Genomic DNA, 14,599 nt, shown 5'->3' with positions numbered 1-14,599 from the left:
TTATTTTGTAAGATCAAAAAGAATAATAATAAAACAAAAAAAGAAGGTAAGAAAGTGAAGCTGCCGGCCACCTCAAGGGGCCACCCATGTCGTCTTTCCCTTGTCATCGACCCAGATATTTTTTTGACAACAGCGAACTAAACCTAAACGAGTTGTCATTCCCAAACTTTTGATCATCACCACCAACAGAAACAAAGTGAGACAAGAAACCAGCCATAAACCCAACCAAGTAGTTCACGCATCCTATCACACTGAAAACAACAACCTAATTAATAAGATCTAAGAATGTGGAGTTAGTTGACTTGTTTTCCCTTGACCAATTCTACCCATGCCAAAATCCGGCAATCGCCCAACCTCATCTTCTTGTTTGCCATGAATCACCTCCAACTATGTTTTTCTTCATCAACAAATACCTCAAAACCAATTCAAAAGTCACCAAGAAGCACCAGTCTGAGATGTCATCTGGCTGCATATCTGCGGATGCTCCTCAAGCTTGCATCCGGGGCTGCTGTCTTGCTCTGGTCGAAACCAGTCACCATAACAAACGCCTAAGCAACGCCAAGACAGTAAACACAACAACAACAACAACAACAACAAAAGCATCACGCTCAGACTTCGTCACCACCACGGTCACTCTTCTCATGTCCAACACCTTCTTCACCAACCATGAATCCCTCCCAACAATCTCTGACGCCTTCTCTAATTTTATCTCTACTTATCCCCAATATACAAACACTGAGCAAGCTGATCACATTAGAGACTATGAGTATTATCATCTATCTTCTCATACTTGTCTTGACTATACGGGCCATTGCCTTTTCTCGCATGCTCAATTATTGCCCACAGCTTCATCCATTCATGCACCCGTCAGAGTGCCGTCCTTTGCTATCTCCTACAAGTCTGCCAGCCTCAAGTCTCAAGTCCTCTACGGTGATCAAGAATCAGCAATGGAATCGAGCATTAGAAAGCGAATTATGAGATTCCTGAATATCGCCGAAGATGAATATAGCATGGTCTGCGTCGCAAACAGGACTAGTGCATTCAAGATCTTGGCTGAGTATTACCCCTTCCACACCAACAAGAGGTTGCTAACTGTCTATGATTATGAAAGTGAAGCCGTGAATGTTATGATAGAGAGCGCTCAAAAAAAGGGAGCTAAGATTGTCTCCGCTAGTTTTTCATGGCCTAATTTGAGGATCAACACAGGAAAATTGAAGAAGTTGGTGATCAAGAAGAAGAAGATGAAGAATGGACTTATGGTTTTCCCTCTTCAGTCAAGAATGACTGGTGCCCGATACCCGTATTTGTGGATGAGCTTGGCTCAGCAGAATGGTTGGCATGTTGTTTTAGATGCTAGTGCTCTTGGGCCGAAAGATATGGATACTCTCGGTTTGTCTTTGATTCAACCAGAGTTCATAATTTGTTCTTTTTTCAAGGTTTTTGGAGAGAATCCTTCTGGTTTTGCAGCCTTGTTTATCAAGAAAACAATTACTAGTGTGTTGGAGACTTCGGTTGTTGGTAGGAGTATCGGTATAGTTCGAATAATTCCAACGAAAGCAGGGTCTCAGATTTCTGAGGAATTCTCTGGAAATGAGTCTGAGTATTCACAGGTCCCAAGTTCATTGTCTGGTCCTGAATCTAGCCATGCTCATTGTGATCTGAAGCAGAAGCAAGTTGAGGTGTTTGAGATTGGAGAGACTTCTGAGATTCAAGGTTCAAAACCCCGAGAAGAAGAAGATGATGATGAAATTGTTGAGTTGGAGAGTGATGATTATGTTCAGGAATCAAGTGTTAATAAGACTTGTGGTAATGAGAGAACACCGTATTCAGAGATTGAACTTAGAGGACTTGATCATGCAGATTCTATTGGATTGCCACTCATTACTGGCAGATTGAGATACATTGTAAATTGGTTAGTGAATGCATTAATGAAACTCCGGCACCCGAATTCTGATAGAGGGCAGCCTTTAGTTCAACTATATGGTCCTAGGATAAAGTTCGACAGAGCACCTGCAGTTGCATTCAATGTGTTTGATTGGAAAGGGGAAAAGGTTGATCCTACACTTGTCCAGAAACTTGCTGACCGAAGTAGCATTTCTCTGAGTTGTGGATTTCTACAGAACATATGGTTTTCTGATAAATACGAAGAAGATAAGAATGTATTGCTGGAGAGGAGAGTTTGCGAGGTGACCATTGCAGGTAATAAGAGAAGAGAGACAATTGATTTGGGTATAACTGTTGTCAATGCTTCCCTCGGTTTCTTATCGAATTTCGAAGATGCATATAGGCTTTGGGCTTTTGTGGCCAAGTTCTTGGATGCTGATTTTGTCGAGAAGGAGAGATGGAGATACATGGCTCTTAATCAGAAGATGATTGAGGTATAGAATTTCATTCTTCCCTTACAGAGATTTAGCTCTTGCTTACAGTTTCAGGCTGATGGTAATTCAGATATCTTTCAGCATATCATGTTTGTGTGCTGACTGTGGATGTAGAGATTTGTTTATTCTTTATCAATCAAACTTTTAAATCATTGTAATTCAAAACTTTTGATGTTACAACAGAAAAGAAGAATGAAAGTTGCCGAACTATTTGTCAATATCTGCTGAATTAGATAAGAGTACAGCCAGAGATATTAGAAGGATACAAAGAATTAATTATAAATTCCTTGATCCGTCTGAAACACACCATTAAATTACTGAATACTTTGAAAGAAAAGTCTTTATTTCGATTAAGATTTCTGGATGAGTACCCAATGGGCTAATTCCTACAAATAATCCTTTTAGAAAGAAGATCTATTTTAAATAAACGGCAGAAAAACAGTTTGCTTTGATATCATGCTCAGTCTTAAATGAAACAAAAGGATTGCAAGAAAGTTTAGTACATCAAGCCACCTGTAATTAACAGTAGTACAGTAGGCCCACCTAAACCCAATGCGACAGCATCTTCCTTGTTCCTAAGTTTCTACCAAAGGCTGCAACAATTAACTGAGTTTAACAAGTCTGACTGAAGGACAATTCATCAAATAATGGCTCTCTTCATTCTTATTCGAGTATTTCGATCCTTTCCAAAGGGCTTCATGATGTCTGTGATTGATAGAGTAGTTTCTATTAACTTGAGACCTTGGATTTTTAGCACTTCAGGGCCTAATTGATAGTTTAACTGAACAAAGCTCGTGTTATGTTTTTTTGCCCTTTACATCATTGATAATCTAAACATTATAGTCAGGCTTTGCCTGCTTTATTTCTGCAGATTACATAATGTGGATTAATTAAATTCAGAAAGATAAGCCTTCTCTTATGGTGTATTAAAAGAAATCAGCTCTTCTCAATCCCACGTTTAACGGTTTGTAAATTTGAAAACGGTTTATTTATAATGTCTATGCGGTTTAAGTTGCAGGAATGTCTTCATATAGGAAATTAATTAGTGGTTGATAACGGGCCAGCTCCACATGGCTATCACGCTCAGCATGATTAGCCAGCACGACAAACAGCATAGCTCTGTCTCGGCCTGGCTAGTAGTTCGGTTGTGCCGGCCCACAAGCCGAAATTATACTTAAAAGACCTCCGAGTATTGATGTCATTTTAAATATATATATATATATATATTAAAGTTGTGATTCCAATTTTGTTTAAACAAATTTTTTCAAACAAATATATAAAAAAAATCTTAATTTAAATTTAATGAAAAAGTAAACAACAATAAATAAATGTAAAAAAATAAACAAGTTAAACAGGAAGTGGTACAAGATATTGAGGAAAAGTAACACCTTTATCATCATGAAATTTTATCGATCACCTAGAGGTTCACGGGTCACGGATGACTTGACTACTCAAAAGCCTAATGCAATGTTTAAGATGATGATGCTCCATGGAATTAGTCTAGTAGGTGTTTGGTTGCAAGCAATGGAATACAGAGGAAATGGAAGAGTAATGACAACTATATTTAGTTGGAAGTAATGGAATTGAGGGGTATCAGAGAAGGAATATGAATAAAAAATATGTTTAGTTGGAACGACTGGGGAAATAATTTATTGGAAATGGTAAAAGTGAAAAAAAAATATGATAAAATTACTATTATGGCCTTTACGCATATGAATGGTATGTAAAATGAAAAAAGTAAATTAATTAATATAAATAAATATTTAACTTTAATAGGTCACCAAATCTCAAAAATTTTGTTAATATGATTAATTAACTCTAATAAATAATTAATTACATGTTTAAAGATGTTTTAAATTAATAATTAAAGATTTTTTTGTTAATATCATTAATTAGTAATTAATCAACTATAAAAAATAACTAATTAATGAAAAAATATAACTAATTAATTATTATAAATAAATATTTAACTTTAATCATTAGTTATTATTATTACATTTTAATTATAAATTATTATTAAAATTATCTACTTAATTATTATATTTAATAAATTATTATTATTTTTTTTAATTAATAATTTTTAAAAATTTATTTATTTATTTATTACTTTAATCAAATTATTATTTTAGTTAAATGGTCATTTCTCGCTAAGGAGTGAGGGGAGAATGAGCAATTCTCCCATTTTTGGGAGGATTGCTCACTGCCCAGTCACTCCCCACCCACTCCTATCTCATTCCTATTCATGCCATCAAACAAAGATTTCGGTTTACTCCATTCCCATTCCCATTCACATTCCAAGCATGCCAACCAATCACCCCCTTAGTAGTAGAACCACCATCTATATTAATTCAAAGTCAGAAGATTTTTGTCGCTATACCAAATTGATAAAAGTAGAAGGAATACTGTGAAACAATTCCTATCTATAAATGAAGACTCAAAATTTGGCAATAAGCAATGACAAGGTCCAAGAACATTTTCAAAAGGCTGTGAGAGATGCAATGTGATTTTCATAGCCCAATGATTTTGTTGAGCCCATATGATGAACAACCACATATTGCCCATTTCAATCTTTAGAGATGGTGAGCTGTGTGAATAAATCTATAAATCATAAGTGCCCATGTTGATTAAGTAATAATAGTGTGGAAGCAAAGTTGAGCCCTTGATGAAATTGAGTTCTAAATACTTACTCCCTATTATTTAGGTAAAACAATGACAAATTTAAGACTCAAAACAAACAAAAACAAATAAGAACAACATAATCACTTCTAAATCTCAAACTCAAATCAAGAAATGATCAAATCAATAAAAGTATTGCTTAGATCATGAGTTCTTTTGCTTATTAAATATAAAAGACTTCTAATTGAATGTTCTTGAGTCTAGTTATTCTTTATCATTGGACCGTGAGGTTCCTTGCATAAGGTAGCTATTGTACCCTGCCCTATTTTTAACCCTAATATTTTTTTAATATTTTTCATACTTGGGAGTTAGAAGGGAAATTTGATCCTTTTCCATGTCCCTTCTTTTGGTCATACTCCCAACCATGCCTTGTCATTTCAAAGCCATGACTTGTCTTTTTAAAGCCATGCTTTTTCTTTCGTTACCTCATTGTTTTTCTCTTGGAGAAGAAGGAGACCTTGAATGAAAACCTTCCCTTGATAGATTGAAGCTCCATCTTTCCTTCCTCCTTCTCTCTTGAAGCTAGCAAGGTAAACACTATATTCTTCCTTGTTTTCTCCTTGTTTTCTCCATCCTTGCTAGAGGAATCTAGTGCTTGTGGTAAATGAGCATGTTTGAGCTTTGATTCTTGCATTATCTTCTTGTTAGAGTGTAGAAGGTTATTGGATTATGATTCATTTGTTTGTTTCCCAAAATATCATTGGAATCTCGAGTGAACTTTGTGCTTGGAATTTAAGGGTTACTGTAGCACCAGTGAGTTCTCCTTGTTTTTTTGGTTTCTTTGGCTTAGAGGGAAGCCTAGAACCTTTGGAATTCTTTAAAAATCCCTGATCTTAGTTTTGAGCTAACCCTTGACCTGGTTGAGGATCGTTTTGTGTGTTTAATCTTAGGTTTTTTTTTGGTGTTTCTTTGGCTTACTCTTTTCTTGTTTGTGTATATGTGTGCAGTCATGGTTAGTTAGGTGTTGAGGGATCGGCTTGAGGCAAGGAGCCCCCAGAGAAGTAACACTCTCGTGTGTTTGATAAGAGCCTCAATGTAAGTATGTATATGTTGATTATGTATATGTTTGCATTTTATTTCGGATAAATCAGTGCCTGTTTTTCACCTAAATTGGTTATATTCTTTTTGCAGGCCGCGAAGAAGCTAAAATGAGCTCGAGAACGCAATTGTAGTGAAATCAACACCAAAAATCACGTTTTTGAAGCAAGAACACTGTTGCAGTGCTATAGCAAGCAAAAACTTGGTACAGATGGCTTTTAAGTAAAGTTAGGCTTGTTTTACGGGAGAATCTTTTCCACATCTATCATCATCTCTTTCCCATCTTGGAGGCTGTCAGCTGGGGCAACTTCACCGGAGTTAATTGAGGCCGAATCTAACTATCTAGAGAGGGAAAATCGAGGGGAGAAGCGTTATTGGGCAAGATCATCATCGATTCCACCCTTGAGAAGATTGGAGATGACGAGAGAAGCAACCCCCATTGCGACGTTCATGGAAGACATCTGCGCCTTTCCCCTTCCTCTTCTTGTTCTCATTGTTTGAGAGAGTTTTTACATGCTTTATTAGTTGTTTTCATGAACCTATCTTGTGTAGTTTCATACATGGATATCTAAACCCTAAGGTCAACGGATGTCGGTGAACCTTGGGGTGAACTTATGTTGTTGAATGCTTTGATTTGCTTAATGCATGTGGGTTGTTCATGGTTTAAGCTTGGTGCACTTTTATGTGTTGATCTTGCATGAGAACTCTACATTTCAAGTTCGAGGTTGTACTTGGCGGTGACCATCACCCTTGAACAAGACACACCTTGCTTAATGGGGATTTATGTATGAACACGCCGTGACCATCAGGTGTTTCATACCCCTACAACCATTAGGGCTGGACCTAGGTTGAGTATTGGCCATAATTAGAGATTTCCCTATGCATCTTATAATCGAAGGAGGATTTGGCGAGAAGAGATTGTGAGCCAATACTCGTATGGGATTAGGGATCATCGCCGTGACCATGGGTGTGATCTATCTCTGGATCTCTCTTGGCCTGAACCACCATGTGCTTAGCAATTCTAGCATTCTTCTAACTCTTAGTAACCTAGGGAGGATCCACATCCGTGACCTCCCTCATTTCTTGATTTTCCTCTTCTCAATCAGCTCTTTCGCAATTATTTGCTTAGTTTTACTTTAATTAGTAGTTTTAAACATCAAGTGATTTATAGGTTAGACAATGAGTGAAAAGGAAGTAAGGGTACTACTTGGGCCCAGGGAATACGACCCTCTCGTGCTCGCACGAGAGGTATTACTTGATGACCCCATGCACTTGCGGGACAACCATCAGTGTTATACTCACTTAAGTTTGTGAGTGGGACTAATTAGCATAATTCTATTAGAAAACTACAAATATCTATATATATATATTGGCTTAAGTAAAGCTTTATTGGTTTATACTTGTTTTGCTTTTTGTTAAATGATATTTATTATTATTAAAGATCTTGAAGGTATTTTTTGGTGTTTGAATGTTCATACATGACTTGTAATTGAGACCCTTCAAGGAGTTTGTGAGATCCTTGTATTTGTTTTTGAAGAGTATTGTGGTTCAAAGTGGTTGTTTTGCAAAAATTAGGTTTCCTTGTGAAAATCTTTGATTTTGTGAAATATAGATTTGAAACTCATTTTTTTTGGGATGTGGAAAAGTAACGCCTTCTATGTTGTTTCTTGTGTTAAAGTTTGTAAAATGATTTGTGTTAAAAGCTTGAGTTTTGCTTGTGCTTTTATCATTTCCTTGTGGAAATGGCTGAGGTATTGTTGATTGATGGTTATTATTGGATATTGTACTCTATGTGGAGTTGTGCTTATTGTTCAATTTGTATGGTGATACCCAACTACAGTAGGCGGTCTCCACGGCAAGCCTATTGATGTGGCGTTGTAGACCAGCTGATTACTATAACAACCAGTTCAAGTGGAAGTGTAGAGTCTTGACTAGATATTCATCGGGTAACAATTGTTACCATACTGTAAACTAATGGGTCAATATCAAGGGCATGAGTACCTTGATAGATGTGGACCTAGTCGCGGCTACGACAAAGGTTTAGAGAGGTTTCTAGAGCATTTCATGCTGGGTGTGTGTTGTGGGTTGAGTATTCTTTTGAGTTGTTATTCTCTTGCTTTTGAGCTTGAGATTTATAGCATTGTGTTTCTTTGTAGTGCCATCTTAAATTGGTGGTGAGCAAGAAAAGCCCAACTATCGCTCCTAAGAGGGTAGTCTCCCATAAATTCAATTTGGCACAAGTATTATGGTTACTTATTATAAAACTTGACAAGATCCCCTTGCGTATATCCCGCAAGTGCACAGGTTTGTCGAAGTAATAATCCCGGGTGAGCGGGTATCGAATCCACAGGGAGTAGGGAATAAAGACACTTAATTCGATTCTTAGCTATGTGGAATATCAACAATGATAAGTGTGACAATGATTCAATTCTCAACAATTAAAAGCAACAAGTAAGAGAGCAAAAGTAAGGAGGAGGTAAGGCAATCGATAAAGATGGGGTACTCGGATGATGCTTCACATAGGATAATCGCTTCAAGTGCAAGAACTCTCTATTATGCTTCCTAATCAATGCAATGGTGAGTCGTGGAAATCCTTACATACATAGTCCCAAATCTAAGGTCAACTATGCCTAACTCTATTCATGTCCCGGAGGAAAGATTAAATAACCTCTCAACCTCGCACTCGAATAAAGTTGCAATGAGCTCTAGGTTTTCCAGGTGATAAATCTCTTCCTAATTATAGACCTGACCCTTTGGTCCAGGCGGAAGGTCCCTAACCACAATTAAGCCCTAAATACTAAGATCCTCTCAACGCTTCACTCCGTTGCAAGCGGAGATTCATCCCTTAGACCATTCACTCTATTATGGCCGCAAAGAACTCGAGGAACGGATGTAGAATCTATCAGGTCGGAGGGGAAAGGGGACGCTCCTGTACCTCTCGACTCACCCTCTCAACCCTCTCCAACCTAGCTTTGTCTAACGCTCGTGGTGTGTCACTCACTCACAAGGTTACCAACAAGAACTCTCAACCCTAGTGTCACTCTAGGGGAAATGTTCATACAATCAAGCATTCAAGGTTGGAACTCACAATAAACATCAATTTATTGAAAGCATAATAAAAAAGTTCAATGAAACGAATACATCCTAGGGTTCACAATCACCCAAGTAACCACTAGGGGTTTAGCTCTCCATGGAGCTAAGTGCAATCAAAGAAATCGAATGTAAAAGCAATGAATCCATAAAGAAACCCCCTCGATGGTCGTATCGATGGTCTTGTAGAGAGTCCTCTACTCGTCGTAAGGGATCCTTTGTCCGGCCTAGGATACACCTCGCCGGATTGATGCCGACGAAAGCTCTCCCAATAACCTTCTTCCAAACGACGCGCGATGTCAGAGCAGTAGAACCTCTCCAAAAACCTATCCAATACCCCTCAAAACCCTCACCGAAGCCTTCTCTCAAGTTGGGGAAAAGATGGAGAAAAGAATACAAAAATCGGGGCTGATTCGGCTTTAAATAGGGCTGGAATCGGGCGACTACACGGGCATGGATGCTTCACGTGCCCGTGAGGAATTTCCACACGGGCGTGGGTAATTTCCACACGCCCGTGTGGATTCTCTGAAACTGCCATTTTCGGCCGGCTGTGAACAGTAACTGCTACAGTACTATGCCAAAAAATACTCCCGAATCCACTTTTCATCGAGGTAACATAAACGGGCACACGTTTATGCCGTGGATAGCTTTGCTTCTTCAATGACGGATAAGTTGATGGAGATCTTGTTCTATGTGCATAAGTCAGAATGCTTGAGTGTGACTGCCCTTGTACCCCTCCAAATGGTTGTGTAAACTCAAATACGGGGAGGTTGGCACGCACTCTAGCATCTCGCACCCGACTTATATCTTCGCGTTTGAACCTTAGCAAGATTTCCTCCAAAATCGGTGCATTGTGATCCACATTGGCTTCTTTCCTTCATAATTGGTTTCACAACCCTAACTGCATAAAAGTAATATAAAAACACACATATTAATGTAAAAACCCGAGTAAAGTAATGCTCAATATAAGGAAAGAATGCTTCGCATTCATATCACACAAGCACTTATCAAAACTCATGCTATTTACTTTGTCATACTTATAATTGGAACTATTTTGATTTATATCTTAAATGGTGGAAGTTTTGCTTCATGCTTAGCTTGTTTTCATAATTTGAAAACCATAGTTGGAGTAAAAGACTTTCTTTACACTATCTTTTGTTACATTGTATTGATGATTTCTATTATATGTATTTATTTTCTAAACTATTGGTATAATTGGTAAAACCTTATTTGGATGATTTATATCGTCTATCTTGGCATATTCTTATAGAGTTGTGCTAACCCACTCACCAAGTAACTTTAGTTTCTCACCCCTCTTTCTTCTTCCAAGGCGGTTACAAGTAGTAGCTGCGACTGTGTGGCAGTGTGCTGAGCATTTGTTACCTTCCTACATTTTGTGTTTCCCTTTCTATTCATGTATGCTATTTTGGCCTTGAACATGTTAATTGAGTCTTGGATCCACTAGTAGGTCAAAAACTATGTTGCATGGTTTTGTATTTTAACAACTTTTAAACTTTTTGAGTATGAGCATTTGTAGTTGTCGTTGTTGCTTCTGTATGTGCTTGTGCATCTCTTTATTTTCCATACTCATTGTCATTGTTGTTGTTATTGTTGTTATTACTTCCGCTGTGTATCATTGTGCTTCTGCACTCTATATCCGTGTTAGATATTATCGAATTTCAAGTTTGTTGAGTAGCCTTGAGTGTCCCAAGGGTTGAGAAGCAGGGTGCCCCTACTTGGGATTGTCTCGGCGGTTGTCGTGTCCTGTGGGCCTACGGGTCGGGGCGTGACAATAGCCCTTATGTAAGTGACTAGCTCCTAAATATAGAGGAGTAGGTATTCACATATCTCCTTACGAATGCATTATGTTTTGTTAACATCTCTATTAGATTACCCTAATTTAGAGGTGTTTTGCACATTCTCACACATACTCGGGCTCTCTCTAACTAAGTGTGTGACTAGTCATAGTTTCAAGCCCTAAATAAACCTATGCTCACTCATTAGTGTCTAAATGTATGTATTATAGTATATGTATTTAATACTTCTAGCATGTATTTTTATATGAATGGATGCCCGTTTTGTGCTTAATCTACTATTATTTGCTTTGCAGGGCATGAAAATGCCATGGAAGACACGAAGATATGATTTGGGCGGAAAAAGAGAAGAAAACCAGGCCACGGTACTATAGCATATTTACTGTAGCTGGAGTACTATAGTAGTGGCACCGTAGCAAGATTAATGTAGCCAATATTGTAGCACCTGGATGATTTTCAAATCAGGAATTGATCTAAGCCATACGGCCTCAATGCTGCCCAGGATTGACCCCGGGATGAACACTGTAGCATGAGAAGAATGGGTTTTGGTTGGTCCATACTGCCTCAATGAGGCCACCATTGACCCCCTCATTCACCCCGGCATGGCATGTTTTTGTAGAGTTTTGGTCTCTTTATGAGGGATATACGGCCTCTATATGGGAGATATACTTGGGGGGTTTATGAGGGCATTAGAGGAACTTCTCGGGGGAGCTTAGAGAGCTTCGGGAGTAGCCAACACTTGGGGAAGAAGAGGAAGAACGAAGACATCTTTGGAGAGCTTTGGCTTGAGGCTTGGAGGTGATCAAGGGCTTGAACTTCAAGGGGAGAGCTTCACCATCAAGGGAAGAGGAGCATTCGGCACTCATTTGGCTAGAGGAAGTGTTATTCGGCCGGTATTGCTCTTCTTCATCATCATTTGGACTAGGGAGTGCTACTTATGCATTTGTTTCTTGTTTTTCTTGATCTTGCTATACTTGTTTGTATGATGGCACACTAGACCCCCAAGGCCATCGAATGTAGGTGAACCTTGGGTGGGTTCATCATGTATTTTGGATGCTATACTCTTATTTGATATTCATTTGGTTGATTTATATTTGGCTCATTATTATTCATGTCTAGAACTATTAAATGGAGAGATCCTTAGTTCTTTGTTGAGTTGTACATGTAGATGTAACCTACTCATATGTACTAGATCCTTAATGAGCTAGAAGGGGTATTTATGGATCGATATGCCGATAAATTGGATGTCAGTAGCCCCTCCAAATCTTAAGGATAGACTTAGTTTAAGTATGTCCTTATTGCGAGATTTTCCCTACACTTAATACGATCGTAGGAATGTGATTAGGGAGAGATCCTTATTGACATTCGTATGGGATTAGGGTTCAATTGCCGATAAATTGGGATTGGACTAATCTTGAGATCTTTCAGTATAAATCACCCCTGCCTTGATATTACTATGCATCCATATATTATGATGACCCCTCAAGGGGATCCTCATCCCTAGGCCTCTGTATCCCATTGTTGCTCTTGTGATCTACTGTGTTGCTTGTAGTTTTTATTCTTGCAAGTTGTTTGTATTATCTCACTTGTTAGAGTGGTAAATTTTGCTTAAGTTGTAAGGTTAGATAATAGGTGATGGAGGAGTAATAGGAGCTCCTTAACCTCGTTGAATACGACCCCTATGTCACTCAGAAGGTATTACTTGCGATCCCGCACACTTGTGGGCAAGCAATCAAGTATTTGGCGCCGTTGCTGGGGATTTAAGGAATTCTAGGAAACTTATAGCTTATTACTTTAACCATTTTTATTTTCTTTTATTTCTTCTTTTCATTTATCTTATTTCTTTTGAGCTTAACTTTTTATATCTTTCATGACTTTGCAAGGTACAGTGCATCACACGAGCAAATCCATCAAACCTAGTCAAACCTGACAGTTAAATTGAAATGACCTTGCATCAAAGATTGAGAGAAGTGGGTGAAGGCTCAAGTGAATGAAATTATTGAAGTTGAGGATAGAGAATCTATAGTCATGGCCGAGGAAAGTCATACCTTACCCGAATATGAAAGGCGACAATTCACGGGCGAAGAATTCAGTGTTCAAGCACCATCCATCGTCACAAACAATTTTAAAATCAAGGCAAGCACCATCAGCATGATCCAAAATTCAGTCCAATTTAATGGTCTTGTGAATGAAGACACTCATGATCATCTTTCCTGCTTTCTCCAAATCTGTTCTATTTTCAAGATAAACGGAGTGACAGACGACGTAATCTGGCTGTGACTATTCCCATTCAGTTGGAGAGATGGAGCATACCGGTGGCTCACATCCTTACCACCGAGATTGACAAAATATGGAAAGATATGGTTGGAAATTTTTTGGGAAGGTACTTTCCTCCTAGCGAAGAGACGAAGCTAAGGTAAGAAATTTAAGCATTTAAGCAAGGAGAGTCGGAAACATTATTTGAAGCATATGAGAGATTCAAAGACCTCTTTCGAAGATGTCCCAATCATGGCTTTGCTTCTTGGATGCGGGTTCAGATCATCTACGACGGGTTGAACTATGTAACTTGTCACCTAATTGATGCCGTAGCTGGTGGATCTCTTAGCAACAAGTACCCCGATGAAGCCGAGCAACTCCTTGAATCAATGGTGAGCAATGAGTCTCATTAGGCCTCAAGAGGTTCACCACAGAAAGGGGCCAGACTTTATGAAGTTAGTGCCAATGATGCTCTTGCCACAAAGGTTGATGTGTTATCTCGGAAGCTAGACATGCTGACAACACCCCTTGCGTGTGACCTGCAAGTGCACAGATTTTTCAAAGTAATAAATCCCAAGTGAGTGGGGTATCATATCCACAGAGAGTAGGGAATAAAAATACCTAAATTTCTACTTAACCAAGTGAAGATAAATAATGATTGTGTTGATAAGATGCGATGTAAATAGAAATAAAAGGAACAAGAATGAGAGGCTCAGGTAAGTGAGAGGTAAGGCAATTGATAGAAGTGGGGTACTCGGATAACGCTCCCCCTAGGACTTATGCTTCAAGTATAAGACCTAACATTATAATTCTTAATTAATGCTCAATGAGTCGTGGAAATTCTAAAGCACAAGATCCCAAACCTAAGGTTAACTGTGACTAACCCTACACTGTGTTCCGGAGGAGAAATCGCTCAGTCTCAACACCTCACACTGCACAAAGTTGCATGGAGTTCTAGGAATTCCAAGTGATAAACCCTATTTCTATGTGTAGATCTAATTCTTTGGTCCAGGCGAAAGACCCCTAAGTACAATTAAGCACCAAATACTAAGGTCACTTCAACACTTCACTCTGTTGCTCACGCAACTAAGCCCCAGTGGAATTCATCCCTTAGCACTTCACTCTATAGTAACCGGAGAGGAAAGGGGACGATCCGCTAGAAAGGGGACGATCCGCTACCTCTCGACTCACCCTCTTAGCCTTCTCCAATCTAGCTTTGTCTAACCCTAATGGCATGTCATCCATCCACAAAGATTACCAACATTGACTCTCAATCCTAGTGTCACTCTAAGGGAGAAATCATTCAACAAGCATTCAAGATTGGAACTCAAATAAAAGCATCAATTA

General features: G+C 38.6%; 1 protein-coding gene and 1 non-coding gene across 2 annotated transcripts; one reads left to right on the top strand and one right to left on the bottom strand.

Annotated features, from left to right (window-relative positions):
* The first annotated feature begins 212 nt into the window (after window positions 1-212).
* On the top strand, window positions 213-2,596 carry LOC120272526. Its single transcript, XM_039279363.1, has one exon. It carries the CDS (start codon window positions 390-392, stop codon window positions 2,382-2,384), a length of 1,995 nt encoding a protein of 664 aa, XP_039135297.1. The 5' UTR covers window positions 213-389; the 3' UTR covers window positions 2,385-2,596.
* A 10,808-nt stretch (window positions 2,597-13,404) lies between these two features.
* LOC120272841 lies at window positions 13,405-13,511 on the bottom strand. The gene has a single exon (XR_005540376.1). It is a non-coding gene; the product is annotated as a small nucleolar RNA R71 (small nucleolar RNA).
* Between the last annotated feature and the right edge of the window lie 1,088 nt (window positions 13,512-14,599).

Source organism: Dioscorea cayenensis, chromosome 11, assembly GCF_009730915.1.
Source record: "Dioscorea cayenensis subsp. rotundata cultivar TDr96_F1 chromosome 11, TDr96_F1_v2_PseudoChromosome.rev07_lg8_w22 25.fasta, whole genome shotgun sequence".
NCBI classification, from domain to species: Eukaryota; Viridiplantae; Streptophyta; class Magnoliopsida; order Dioscoreales; family Dioscoreaceae; genus Dioscorea; species Dioscorea cayenensis.
This window is presented reverse-complemented; position numbering and strand designations above follow the sequence as displayed.